This window comes from Coregonus clupeaformis, chromosome 21, assembly GCF_020615455.1.
Source record: "Coregonus clupeaformis isolate EN_2021a chromosome 21, ASM2061545v1, whole genome shotgun sequence".
Classification (NCBI taxonomy): domain Eukaryota; kingdom Metazoa; phylum Chordata; class Actinopteri; order Salmoniformes; family Salmonidae; genus Coregonus; species Coregonus clupeaformis.
In genome coordinates, this window is record NC_059212.1 from 34,918,255 (window position 1) to 34,933,411 (window position 15,157).

General features: G+C 42.5%; 1 protein-coding gene across 1 annotated transcript in view; it reads left to right on the forward strand.

Annotated features, from left to right (window-relative positions):
• LOC121535324 (interferon regulatory factor 4-like) overlaps positions 1-1,334 on the forward strand; it is a 10,744-nt gene extending 9,410 nt beyond the window's left edge. The window contains exon 8 of the mRNA XM_045206089.1: positions 759-1,334. Coding sequence (XP_045062024.1) covers positions 759-1,043 — 285 coding nt within the window. The 3' untranslated portion in view covers positions 1,044-1,334. The remainder of the gene's footprint in view (positions 1-758) is intronic.
• The last annotated feature ends 13,823 nt before the right edge of the window (positions 1,335-15,157 follow it).

Consider the following 15,157-nt stretch of genomic DNA (forward strand, 5'->3'; position numbering starts at 1 on the left):
CCTAGTCTTGTTACTCATGATGATAAACAAAGGACTCTATCATGTAAGTCCCCTGTAGCTCAGTTGGTAGAGCATGGCGCTTGCAACGCCAGGGTTGTGGGTTCGTTTCCCACGGTGGGCCAGTTTGAAAATGTATGCACTCACTAACTGTAAGTCGCTCTGGATAAGAGCGTCTGCTAAATGACTAAAATGTAAACATGTCCCAAATCGCTCTCTCCCTTGGCCCTAACCCATCGATGTTTGCAAATCTGTAGGGTCTGGATAGGTATAAGCAGTGCGTATTGCTTACAGATTTGCAGAAACTAAAGGTTAGGCCCAAGGGGGAGGGGAAGGGAGAGATTTGCTATTCTTGGTTACCCAGAAATAAATTATCACGAAATATGGTCAGTTTACTTATGGGTAAAAACGTGTTAACAATTGAGAGTTCCGTTGTAGCAGAAAGGAAGCAAAGTCTCCACCCTCGTAAAACGAAAGTCTCCCCCTCCTCTAATTAAGTACTGCGCACACGGCTTGAAATCACTGTCCCCAGTTTTTATATTTTAGCGCCGCCTTCACCCAATCCTGATTCGTCCAAATAATCAGTGACAAAACCCAAACACAGGAACTACTGCTGCTAGTTATCTCAGCCATTCTATTACAGCCCTGACAGATTATCTCGGTTTACACACAGAATCTGCCCAAGAGAGATTAGGTAAATGGGAGCAATCTTTATTCATTGGCATTCATAATTCATGGTGTGACCCCTGTATGTGTTGCAGGTGGAGCCCATGTTTGTCAGGGACCTGTTATACTTCAGCCAGCAGAGCAGCAGTCACTGCCTGAGGGACTACGAGCTCCAGGGACACACAGAGAGCTCCCCTCCGGCTCCAGGAGTCTACCAGAGGACCCTGCAACAGAGCTCCCCTCTAGCTCCAGGAGACTACCAGAGGACCCTGCAACAGAGCTCCCCTTTAGCTCCAGGAGACTACCAGAGGACCCTGCAACAGAGCTCCCCTTTAGCTCCAGGAGACTACCAGAGGACCCTGCAACACATGCAGGAGTAACACACAAACAGGCCCCAGGAGCCATGGATATGAATGTAGATAGACCAATGAACTTTACATCACATCTTCTGAATAGTATACAGTATACTCAGGTCTTGGACTAAAATGCCTTACTGTAATTTCAACGTAAGACTGGACTGTGCCTCCATCATCAGTGTCAAGAATTTGAGCCAAAGATCAGTGTTAAAAATGGGTGCGCTGAAAGAATCTACCCTAATTTGTACAGCCTTACAATTATTTTTGTAATCAACAATTTTTTAGTTTTTCTATTAAATGATATGAAAAAGTGAATACATCTTTTGATTTGTAAATCTTTACATTGCACTTCTGTTTCCTTTCAAAATCATGTCTAATTGCGAGGTGTCTAGGTGAACGTGATTGATTGATTTTCCAAATCCTGCCCCTCAGTAGTTGTAATTGAAGTCATTATGATTATGCTGAGACTAGCATTGGTTCCCACTTGATCCTTGACATTGTGTATCTGAATCATCAATGCTATGAGGTAGTGGTGTGTGTAGGCCCATCACAAGAGGTGCACAGGCCTATCACAAGAGGTGGTGTGTGTTACTCGTATTCCTGTGATGTCTGTGGGTGCTGATGGGAAAGCTTAGTAACCCACAACGCCCCTGACTTGTGATAGTGGTGTGGGGGGGGGGGGGGACCCCACTGCTTAGCCTCTCTCTCTCGCCCCCTCTCTCTCTCATTTGCTTCAAACGAGAGGGGGATGCATGTGTATTTGTTTGCATGTAACATGGTGACAGTCTATAGGATGCGGTTTGGGGTAGAGGGTGTGGGGTGGGTGATGGGGGACCAATGTGAAGCAGAGGGGGACTGACTGAAGCAGGAAGCAGAAGTCACAGGTGCACAGGAAGTAGAGTAGCCCTCAAGAGAAATTAAGACTGAGAAGGAAGAAGAAGCCAAATGTATATGAATGAAGAATACAAAGGGATCATTGAAACATTGAAGTGTCTCACACAAAGAGAATTTCTGTGTAGTATCTTTTCACCCATTTATCAAACAATCTATGAAAGGGGTTCACTCCACTACAAATCCCTTGACATATTTTGATTATTTAAACACCTTTTATGAACAACACCTAAAGGACTCTCAGACCATGAGAAACAAGATTCTCTGGTCTGATGAAACCAAGGTTGAACTCTTTGGCCTGAATGCCAAGCGTCACATCTGGAGGAATCCTGGCACCATCCCTACGGTGAAGCAGGGTGGTGGCAGCATCATGCTGTGGGGATGTTTTTCAGCGGCAGGGACTGGGAGACTAGTCAGGATCGAGGGAAAGATGAATGGAGCAAAGTACAGAGAGATCCTTGATGAAAAGAATCTGCAGAGAATACGTTTGCAAAAATGTCTAAAACCCTTTTTTTGCTTTGTCATTATGGGTTATTGTGTGTAGATTGATGAGGGGAAAAAACAATTAAATCAATTTTAGAATAAGGCTGTAACGTAACAAAATGTGGAAAAAGTCAAGGGGTCTGAATACTTTCCGAATGCACTGTACATGTACCAGTAATATACAACTCCAATATGAGAGAAATTGATGTTTTCAGTTGTCTAGTGGTGGAGGGGAGGAAACTGTTATCACAAATTATTTCCTTTTGGCAGCTGGATGTGATGGAGGACACAGGCGTAGCACATACCCCATGGGGCCCACGAGTTTTCCCTCAAAATACTTGCTACATTATACATTTCCATGTCAGCTCTATGCCTGGAAATGCCCTTGTCCGGAGCAAATGATCCCAATATTAAACTCTCTAAAAAAGTGTTTAAAATTCTAAAAACTGTCAATAATGGATATTAACTGAAAAATGATAGTATGTAGTGTTTTGCAATAGCCCTCTGTGACTCTTAAAGAAAATGTCTCTCAGAACTGTGATTCCTAAAAGATTTGTCCGGGGATTTGGCTAACTCCATCAGATTTGTCTAAAATCCTAAATCAATCAGGAATGAGCAGGGTCAGCTATACCATAAGGACCCCTTATTCATGTCATCATTACATGTAGTGCAACAAGCCCACTCATGGTCTGTAAAGTTCTCTACTTTTGATAGATTTAAACAGACTATTGGAATCACCATGGTCACAACCATGAACTGTCAACTCCATCTGCCAGGTAGAATATGCATTTTAGTTCAAATATGTTACATTTAATTAGGTCATAAAGCAACTGAGGAAAAACTAAATTGCTACTGTGTATACCACTTGAAGGAAGAAATAAAATTGCATTTTGTCAACTCCATAAAAAATCAACCCCGTCAGATTTTTGCTTAAGGTCAACTCCGTCAGAGTGCTGAAAGAGCTAATTGAATGGCTTAGTTTTATTGGGGATTTTCAAATGAATCATTTTCCATATTTTACAAATGTTTGTATTGAACTTTTAGTTCTAGAGGCAAAAATATGTCTATTTTGAGTATCTGTTGTCAACATCTGTTGTTCCTTTACATGGTGTGATAGCTGATTCTTTGGTCTATCAAAATATATATTTCAAATTTAGTTAATATTAAGACAAATATTTATGGAAAAAACTGTTGAGATTGTCCTGTCTTTCAAGAATCCCTGAGCTCTAAAACAGTAAAAATATTCACTAAGCCTCATGGCAAAATGTGTAAAATTGCATGAGATTAGCTATAAAACTACAAATGTGTCTCTCTGCCCCGTGGCAAGATAGAAAAAAAGGAAAGAAAATGCGCTACGCCACTGAATGAGGACTTACCTACAAAAACACATTTCCACTAACTCCAGTAGTCGGCCATAGTGGACCCGTCATAATACCAATAAAACCTTGCGGTCAAACACGGAAATGGTTCTAATAATTGTTTCACCATCCATTTTTCACATAGTGAATTTTACAAACATTTCAAACTAACTTACTGCTGCTCTTTAATTATTTAATTTTTTATTATTTTATTTTTTACTTAACACTTATTTTTCTTAAAACTGCATTGTTGGTTAAGGGCTTGTAAGTAAGCATTTCACTAAGTATTCAGACCCTTTACTCAGTACTTTGTTGAAGCACCTTCTTGGGTATGGCGCTACAAGCTTGGCACACCTGTATACTTACTAACTGTAAGTCGCTCTGGATAAGAGCGTCTGCTAAATGACTAAAATGTAAATGTAAATGTATTTGGGGAGTTTCTTCCATTCTTCTCTGCAGATCCTCTCAGGTTGGACGCTGCACAGCTATTTTCAGTTCTCTCCAGAGATGTTAGATCGGGTTCAAGTCCGGGCTCTGGCTGGGCCTCTCAAGGACATTCAGAGACTTGTCCCTAAGCCACTCCTGCATTGTCTTGGCTGTGTGCTTAGGGTCGTTGTCCTGTTGGAAGGTGAACCTTCGCCCCCAGTCTGAGGTCCTGGAGCAGGTTTTCATCAAGGATCTCTCTGTACTTTTCTCCGTTCATCTTTCCCTCGATCCTGACTAGTCTCCCAGTCCCTGCTGCTGAAAAACGTCCCCACAGCATGATGCTGCCATCATCATGCTTCACCATGAAAGGTTTCCTCCAGACGTGACGCTTGGCATTTAGGCCAAGTTTAGGCCGAGTTAAATCTTGGTTTCATCAGACCAGAAAATCTTGTTTCTTACGGTCTGAGAGTCCTTTAGGTGCCTTTTGGAAAACTCCAAGCAGGCTGTCATGTGCCTTTTACTGAGGAGTGGCTTCCGTCTGGCCACTCTACAATAAAGGCCAGATTGGTGGAGTGCTGCAGAGATGGTTGTCCTTCTGGAAGGTTCTCCCATCTCCACAGAGGTACTCTGGAGCTCTGTCAGAGTGACCATCGGGTTCTTGGTCTCCTCCCTGACCAAGGCCCTTCTCCCCCGATAGCTCTTTTTGGCCGGGTGGCCAGCTCTAGGAAGAGTCTTGGTGGTTCCAAACTTATTCCATTTAAGAATGATCGAGGCCACTTTGTTCTTGGGGACCTTAAATGCTGCAGACATTTTTTGGTACCCTTCCCCAGATCTGTGCCTCGACGCAATCTTGTCTCGGAGCTCTACGGACAATTCCTTCGACCTCATGGCTTGGTTTTTGCTCTGACATGCAGTGTCAAATGTGGGACAGTATATAGACAGGCGTGTGCCTTTCCAAATCATGTCCCATCAATTGAATTTACCACAGGTGGACTCCAATCAAGTTGTAGAAACATCTCAAGGATGATCAATGGAAACAGGATGCACCTGAGCTCAATTTCGAGTGTCATAGCAAAGGGTCTGAATACTTATGTAAATAAGGTATTTCTGTTTTGTATTTTTAATAAATAGGTTTACCTTGGTGTAACGTTTTGATAACTGTATATTTCTCTCTCGGACAAGTTGAGTTTTTATCAATATAGTCGCCTCAATTTACTCTAAAAAATTAGAAATACTAATTATCAACAGAGAAGACCTCAGCAAGACTACAAATTCCTGCTGGATGGTCCTGCACGTCATCTCTAGCCGACAGTCAGGTACCGTCCACCAGTGCGATCAGAGACCTGTGCCCAATCCATGATGAATCCATGTGCTGTATTGAAATGAATTGAATAAAGTGTGGAACTTCTTCCGTCCACTTTCTCTGTCTTAGCTAGCCACTGAGTACACTTTAGCTAGCAGAGCAGTAGATCAAAAAATATTGTTGTATTATTTAGGCTAGATAATAGTTTGTACAATATGTCGACTTTGGTGTCTATTTCAGACCATATGGCATTTTTCAAGGATGAGCATATGAGCATTAAAAGGGGAGAAGATCACTACATGTCTGGCCATGTGGAGAAGTGCAGCTATAGTGAGGGGCAATTTACCGGTTTGGTCAGGGTCAGCATGAGGGATAAAGTTTATCCTGTGTCGGTGAGTGTAGCTATTAAGTTAAGTTTGAGCATCTTAGCAAAACAATATGTTATATACTGCTGACAACATTCTACAAGGAAAGAGCCACTTCTTCAATTATATAATCATTAACCAGATTACCCCGGATACCAGACTTAGATGAGTGATAACTCAGTTCTAGAATGTTGTAATTGATGAGAATGAACCTAAACATCTATTAACATTCAGAATTGACTTTGTTTAGACATCCAGCCTGTATTGTAGTTTCATGACCAGAGACAAATCTTCAAAGGCACAGTATTTATTTATTCAGAGTGGTACATGCATTCACACAGTCTTGATTTAAAGGATCCTTCCCACTATATGATATGTCAAGTAATAAAATCCCAAGTTATTAATTAAAAGTTTATGGAAAAACTGAAAATTACAGTTTATTCAATATTCTACAGCTGTAATGTCATCAATCAAATCAAACTTTATTTATATAGCACATCCTTCCTCTTGGCAGGTCTCTATGGTGACCAGGGAAATCTCTCTACCACATGCGAATGCCTCTGTGGAGCTCATAAGTATAGCTATGCAGCCTATTGTGGCAGTTCACAATATTGGCAGAATGGATGTGGAATGCAAGTGGAGGAAGACAACAATGCCCAACCGGGTGCAGTCAGTGGAGGACCTATACCCGGCCGAACACTACAACCCTCTGTCCCGAGAGCCCACAGAGGAGGATCTTCAGTGGCTAAGGAACCATCTCTGGGGCAGGTTCAGTGGAATGGTATAGAACAACCGACACCCTCCCCGTCATCCTTGTCTGTAACTGACATTGTTAAAAAACAAGGGCACCTGGGGTATGCAGGCATCCTGGCTGGCTTGGCGCTGTCGGTGGAGCAGCAGGAGGCTATACGACAGGCAACAGTTGGACAGCGCACCAACCCCAACTGGCACACCATGGGGAGACGGCCAACAATTATGGAGCAGTGGTTAGGGCCAAGCTCGTTACTCCGTTGCTGCTAAAAAGGGTCCTCAGATCACAATCGTTGGATGGGTTGTCTGTAAAGTGGGGCATAGATAACGGAGTGGAGGGCATCAAGGCATTCAAAATGGCTACAGAGATGGATGTGCAGGAGTCAGGGCTTTGGTCACGGGGTCTGGGATCCTGGGTGCCTCACCGGAAGGTCTGGTGGGCAAACCAGCAGTGGTGGAGGTCAAGTGTCCCTATGGTGCAAAGAACCTTACCATTGAAGAGGCAGTGAAGTCGACAAATTTCTATATCAAGGAAGGAGGGTCTTACTGCATCCGTGAAAACCATCCTTACTAGCACCAGGTCCAAGGTCAGCTCCACATCACTAGAAGGGACACCTGCTTGTTTGTTGTATGGACCACCAATGCCGCCATCACCATCCCCATCCAGCGTGACGACCTCTGACAGACTCATATTGCTCCTCCTGTCAGTACCTGTTTTCAGGGAAGCCAATGGTCCAAAATTATTCCACATAGTTCATACACACACACTAGGCTCCCAGAATAGATTATAGTACGTACAAGTTTTGCTTGAAGCAGCCAACTAAAGTAATGTACTGTAGTTAACTTTATCATGGGCACAGTGGGAATTTACATATGTGATGTTCAAATAATTTCTTAGCCCCTGTGTTTTACTTGCTGAAGGCCCCAGTCATCCCTGCTTGTATCTGACATTGTTGAAAAACAAGAGAAAAACAAATAATCTCCTGAGTGGTGCAGTGGCCGCTAGAGATCCTGGTTCGAATCCAGGCTCTGTCGTAGCCGGCCGCGACTGGGAGACCCATTGGGCAGCGCACAATTGACCCAGGGTAGGGGAGGGAATGGCCGGCAGGGATGTAATTCAGTTGGTAGAGCACTCACTAACTGAAATTCGCTCTGGATAAGAGCGTCTGCTAAATGACTAAAATTAATAATAATCATACACAAACAATAGGCTCTCCTCACAGTTTCATTTAGTAGTACAACACAGTTCACAATGCATTGTATGGTGGGAATTTATATCTGTGATGTTTAAATTATGTCTTACCCCCAGAGTGAGAGAGAGAGATTACATCACTTCCAGCAGATCTCCTTGCTGAGCGTGGTATTGATTATGCACTGCTTCTCGTGGGGTGAGCCTGATGTTCCGCATTTCACGTCTCATGCCTAAAACATTGGGAAAAGGGGACACAAAGTCAAAATGTCAATACATCTACAAATTCAATGTTTTACACTATATTGTATCACATTTGATGAGTTACTGACCTGTCCATCCACAGGCTCTGGACGCTTGCGCTCGGATCACACTGGCACAGGATGTCCATGCACCGGATGGCATGAAGGATGCACTCCTGTTGGACTGGAAAACAAAGTGACATTTGGTCAGTGGTGTTTTTTTTCCAATGCTGTATAAACATCATAATCTGGACAGAAAATGCATTGTTTATCATAACACAAACCCACCTTGGACAATGTGACAAGTGGTCCTTCAACACCCAATCCTCATGCTCATTGTTTGTTCTTGTTTCCCAATCAACAGTCTGGATCTTCCTCTTCTACCATGGTGGATGCGCTAGCTACCGTTTCTGATAAATATAGGGCCATTTCTTTTTCCCACTGGAAAATGGCTGCTGCAGACCCGAGTTTTGTCACTGGGTTTCCGGACGGCCATCTGAAAGACAAAAAAAATAAAAACGTTTACTAGCTAGCTAAGTTGATTACTAAAATGGTAACATCTATATTAAAATACCGTAACCCACAGACTTGACTATAGTAAAGGTAAAATAGACTGGGCTTTGGTCTATCTGCACATATAGAATCCTACTATGTGGATGGGACATTTCTGCTGGGATGGAGGAATTATCTGGAATGCTCAACCAGATGATCAGGACTGTCTAGGGTACTATTTGCCCGAAGAGGTGAAGTATTGTGATGAGTGTTAGAAATGCTATTTTTATAAATAGCTTATTGCTATTACATTGCTATAACTAATTCCTTTTTTCAAGACAAGTTTTGTCAAGAACTCGAAGGCACATATATTGCAGAAAACATGTTCTGCATTGCACAAGAGGCACATGATGCTGAACACACTCAGAGACAGAATGCTGACACCAACCTTGCATAGACATTGATGAAACAGGTAACGCCTGACCAACAGGGTGTTAGGGTCATTGCTGATTATAGACAACAACATCTCGTGACTCTTGCCACAGATGCACTCACACACACAGACTTACTCAAGATAAGAGATAACTAAACGCACACACCAAATCTCCTACTTTGCTGAACATTCGGAACAAAGGGCCTGAGCTACAGTGAGTAGATCTCCTAGACCCAATCACAGAGGACGACGCTCGAACAGCATGGACCAACCAGAAGACCAGATCTGCCAGACTCAACCTACTTTACTAAACTGTATAAAACATGTGTGCACTGTGTTTTCGGGGCTCTTTTCTGAAGGTTCCCTATGAGCTGAAAGAACGAGACCGTGCACGTTTTGTACCAGATATCTTTACTCTGAATAAACTGCCGTTTGTCATACAATTTACCACCTAGTCTGAATCGATCCTTGACCGGCTCACCCTTCTCCATATCCCGTTATCAACATGAGCTATATGGCTGTACTTCTGATTCTAATTCTCAAGAGGAAAGTTAAAACCCTCAGCCGTGAGTTCACTGAGGAGGACCAACAGTGATAGTGGGATCGTCTGAAAGGGACTGACATGCAGGGATGGAACATAAGGATTTTTGGGCACTGGCCAGCAGACCATGATTTCTACTAGCCCGGGTAACATGCAGGTCCTAAATCTGTGCCATGCGATGTTTGTAAAGGCACATTTTCACTGCAGTGTCAGGCTAGTTTGGCACATTTTCTACTAGCCATTTCACTGATGTGTCAGGCTAGTTTGACACATTGACTACTAGCCCAGTCTGAAAAGTACTAGCCTCGGGCTAGCTTAATTTCCATCCCTGCTGACATGTATAACTGACTTCACAGGTCATTTGATTAGTCATGTACAACAGATGCACTTGTAGAACAAAACCGTTTGTGTTTTGTATGGGAAACCATTGTGCCCACAAGTCCTTTGTGAGCTAGCTAGCCAGCTAGTTAATGTTAGCTCACCATTCATGTAGTCACACCTTTCCACGTGGCGACATGCTAGCTAATGTTAACCCCCCAGGTCAGGGATATTTAGCTAATGTTTAATTAGCTAGTTACGTTAGCTCATCGTTCGTGTTGTCAGACTTTTTCCCAGACCCCACGGGTGGTCACATGCTAGCTAGTCCACCAGCACATGGATATTTAACGTTAGCGCTAATAGCTAACATTAGGCATATTCGCTAGCCTGTCGGGAAAGTCTGACTACACCACAGAAAGATACAGTGCAACGTTAGCTAGCTAACGTTAGCTAATGTAGCCAACTAGTCCAACCAAGGTAGCTAACTAGCTAGCCCACCAGGCGATATTTAGCTAGCTGTATAAGAATTTAGTCAACGTTTTGTGGTTTGTCTGTATTAACCAAGGCTTACAGGTTTACTGTCAATACTGATAAGATTTTGTACAGAGTAATGATTTGGAAACAAAGTGGGACACTGACCAATAGGTTGTTACTGTATGAAGCAGATATTATGAAGCGGTTATTGTAATGTCAAATGTACATACAGTAACTGTCAGGACAGGATTGTCAGGAAAGCATCACCATTGTCATGTTTCACTGGTGGGAAGAAACCACACCTCTTCCCCATGACTCGAAACCGGTGGGCAGGCTAACGGGAAGGAAAACTACCTGTGGTTTCCATGTACTGTAGGGCCAGGCCAGCCAAGACAGGAGCTTTCAGGTTGGTTCCCTTCCCACTCAGAGATAGCATCACACAGGGAGATGCTTCCTTGTTACAAGTCCACAGACATGCAGTTCACATGCTACTGATAGTCTATTGATAGTTTGCTGAGCATCTATACATGGGCTATCTGACTTAAGTGTTCCTCAGGTGGACAATGCTCACTACAGGAGTAGACATAACATTACAAAAACATACAATAACATGACATTAGACAGTTCTGTACATTGAAGTGTGAGTATGTTTGAGGGTCCAGTTTTTCTCTCGCTCTCACTGTCCAAAGTTTCGGTCCCTGAAAGTGACTTCCCTCACACTTTAACCACATTACTTTCACTGTGGGCCGTCAAAACCAAACTCACAGATGATTTGCTGTGATTTAGAAACCCCAATCCCCACTCCCTCTTCCAATCACTCTCCCTCATTCTCTGGGCTAAAATAAAAGGTTATTTAATTCATATTTGGACTAGACTTTGTTGCAGAATTGCCCAGTTATATGAACTTACTTGAACAAGAGCCATTTGACTGATGTAGACTCATATTGTTCTTGTAAAAGTCAGTGTTTGGGTCTGACCCCCAGTCGCTGTTGCTTGGTGTGAGTGTGTGTGTGTGTGTGTGTGTGTGTGTGTGTGTGTGTGTGTGTGTGTGTGTGTTTGCATTCGTGTGTGGGGGGACCACTAGCACGGCTCTAAGGGCTTGACATTTGAGGAGACAGGAGAACACATGTGACTCCCCCACCTACATGCTCAGTAATAACCCGGCTACGTCAGTGGAATACACACACACATACACACATTATTAATTTACAGTAAACCAATCCCATTTGGAACATCCCAAGCAATACATGTTAAAAGTTGCTGTATTACTGACTTACAAAGAAAAAGAAACCGACTCTCCAAAAATAACTGAAAATGTTAAAGAAAAAAATATATACATCTATGATGATGGAGCATGAGAGGATTTGATTGAAATTTGAATATACTTGGGATAAATACACCATATCTAATTTTATCTACAACCACATTATCTGATTATATTCAGCTAGTCTACAGAATATGAGTGAAGTCAATAGCAAGCAGACTAACAAAGGGGAGAGGACTATTCTCCCCTTCGCAGGAAGCAAAGACTGAGACTTGACTCTTTCCATGTATGAGCTGCTATGCAGAGCCTGACAGCTCTCACCTCAACCAAGGCTACTGAGCAGGACAGACAGACAGGGTACAGAGCATTAGCACCAGAGACCAGACACGTGTCCCACCATCATAACACATCAGGTTTTACAGAGAAATGAAACTGTCTGTACGGTGTGGGTGACTCAGTCTCTAACTAGTCTCTAACCAATGACTGTTAATAATGCTAATAACTCAAATCTAAGAGAAACATGTCATAGTGGAAATACAAGATCACCACGTACTGACTTTCGATTGCTTTAGAAATAGATTGTTAATGCAATGGCAAATTACCTCATTCTAACTATGAAATTATGTGGTAAAATGCATGGGAATGTTTTGGTACAATATGTTTTTTTATTCAGAAAATCCCAATGTAATAAAATTAGGTAGAATACTAAGGCTTGTTACTATGTAATTTCCATTTTACAATGGAATTTCTTAGAAACAATCAGATAAACTGCTGACATAAATAACGTAACCAAAAATGTATGTCTGAGTGATTTCTTTAAAACTCATAATAGTGACCTAAATGGTTTACTGATAAAGACAAGGATTGCAAAAAAAATGAAGGCGATACAGATCGTTCAGATTCTGTTTAAATACTGATTTAATTTCTACATTACTGCCCTCTGCTGGATATTACAGATGTCAAACGATTTAAGATGAGAAACTCAATAAGAGTTTGTAAAAATTACTTGAATATCCAGAAATTGATTCAAGGGGGACAATTTTGTGTGCGTGTGTGTGTGTGTACAACATGTCTGTGTATGTGTAGGAAGAAAGACATCTTACTGGGTGGCTTGCATATCATTTTCATACCTCCATGGGTGGTCACAGCAGCACTAAAACACTTGGCAAATTACAGGGCTGCATGGGGACACGTTTACCCTGCTGTATCCGCCATCTGGACTAGATCTTCAGCTTAATCACATGAATGATAGGTGACTATACATATAGAGAGAGAAAGAGAGAGCATAAAGAGAGCGGGACAACCCTTTCACTCAGTGAGAGGATTTTTTTAAGTTACAGGAATTGTAGGTTAAACAAAAAACAAGCCTCCCAGATCGGTTATGGCTGAACTGTACAAGTAGGTTATACCATCCACACACACACACACACACACACACACACACACACCTCTGGACCTCAGTGTCTACAATAGATGATCAGTGTTTCAGGAAAGCCAGGACAACCAAACCAAAACAACCCTTGGGACCACGAATCTGTCTCTGTCACATGCAGGATGTGCCTTCTTCCAAACACATGTCCGCACACACTCACGTACACACAAGCATAAAAGTACACATGCACACACATGTTCACCATAATGTTCAGGGCCCAGTCAACCAACTGGATCTTACCGTTTTTTTTGATTGCTTAAGCACGATTTTCAAAACAGGGCCCGTGTTTTCAAAACACTACACACAATTAGCACAACCACACACCCAATTAGCAAAACACTACAGATCCTTTGCAAAATTAAACACTCTTGTAAAAACTATACACTTCTTTTTAAAAACCACACTTTGTTACCATATGAAACACACACGTTTCACATTACTATACTCTGTTTGCACGAGTTACACTCTGCTGTGATAAACCTAAAACACTTTTAGCACTTCTACTTCCCTATGATTAGAGTAGGCTACTCTCAACAAAGTACAAATATAATGTAAATTCACCAAACACTACACAAGACCAATGTTGCAGACTGAAGAAACTCATTTATTTCTCAACACGCCCAAAATGTTGACATGGAGATTCATAATACTGTAACCAAACGTCACTTTACGTATTGTAAGTTCAAAAAAATAAAAAAAAATAACTAGACATTGTCTCTTCGCCTAGCTGGATCTGGCCAGAGAATTTCATCAACATCGCAGGCAATGTTGTCATTAGCAAGACACCTTGGAAAGAAACGTCTTGAATGACGAATCCATCCTTGCATTGCTGCTACCTCCATCTGGTCACAGGCCTCCTCCATGGCTTGGATGAGGGGTACCTCAGCCTGGAGACGGAGATCATATACCTTCCACCGCCATGCCGAGAAAAACTCTTCTATAGGGTTGAGGAATGGAGAGTATGGTGGAAGATATAGGACGGTGAAATGTGGATGTTGCTGAAACCAGTTCTGAACCAGAGCAGAGCGGTGGAAAGACACATTGTCCCAGACAACAATGTATTGCATATGATCGATTTGATTTGCTGCTGTTATGTTGTGCAATTGGTCCAATAATGTAAGTATGAGTGCTGTGTTGTAAGGGCCCATATGGGCATGGCGGTGGAGGACCCCATTCTGTGTAATGGCTGCACAGAGTGTTATATTACCCCCACGTTGCCCTGGGACATTGACTATAGCCCTGTGGCCAATGATGTTTCTTCCCCTCCTTCGTGTTCTCGTCAGGTTGAACCCAGCCTCATCTACGTAAATGAACTCATGCTGGATCTCCTCTCCATCCATTCGTAAAACTCTCTGAAAAACAGTGTCAGGCAAAATTGTGTAGTTCAGTGTAGATCTAGTATACATATTACAGTACAGTAAAAGATTATGAGACAGTATGCAAGATCACACTGCTAAAATGAATACATACCTCTGCATAATCATGCCGCGAGTCGTTTCACCCTTTCGGAATTGCGCTCGAAAGGCACTCGATAAATTTGCTTCATTTGAATATGTTTTTTTTTTAGGATGCGTGCCAGTGTTGATGTTGAGACCTGATGGATATCGTTGAAAATGGCGTGGTTATTGACAATGTTAGCTTGGAGCTGCTTGAGTGTTATAGCATTGTTGGCCAAAACCATGTTTACTATCTCCCTCTCTTGCTGTTCTGTGAACATAGGAGGCCTTCCCCCCTTGTCGTCCCTGACCCTCAATCCTATGTAGAAAAAAAACAGTATACAATAGTACAGTAATTTCACAGGAAAAGGTAACAGAAGTGCTGATAGTGCATAGAATATAGTACTGTAAGCAGTTACTGAAACCGTGCAGATGTTTTTGATATGATGATATTTTTACAATACCTATTTTCCAGTCGAAATGTTCTCATCACACTTGCCACTGTATATCGGCTTAGATTTGGCTGTACTCGCAGTCCAGCCTCCCTCAGCGTCAGGCCGTGGTTGACAATGTGGTCAACCAGTGTTGCGCGGATCTCATTTGTCAGATTCGGTCCTCTTTGAGCACCTTCTTGTCTTCCTCTTCCTCTTCCTCTTCCTCCCCTTCCTCCTCCTCCTCCTCCTCGTTCTCCTCCTCGTCCTCCTCGTTCTCCTCCTCGTCCTCCTCGTTCTCCTCGTCCTC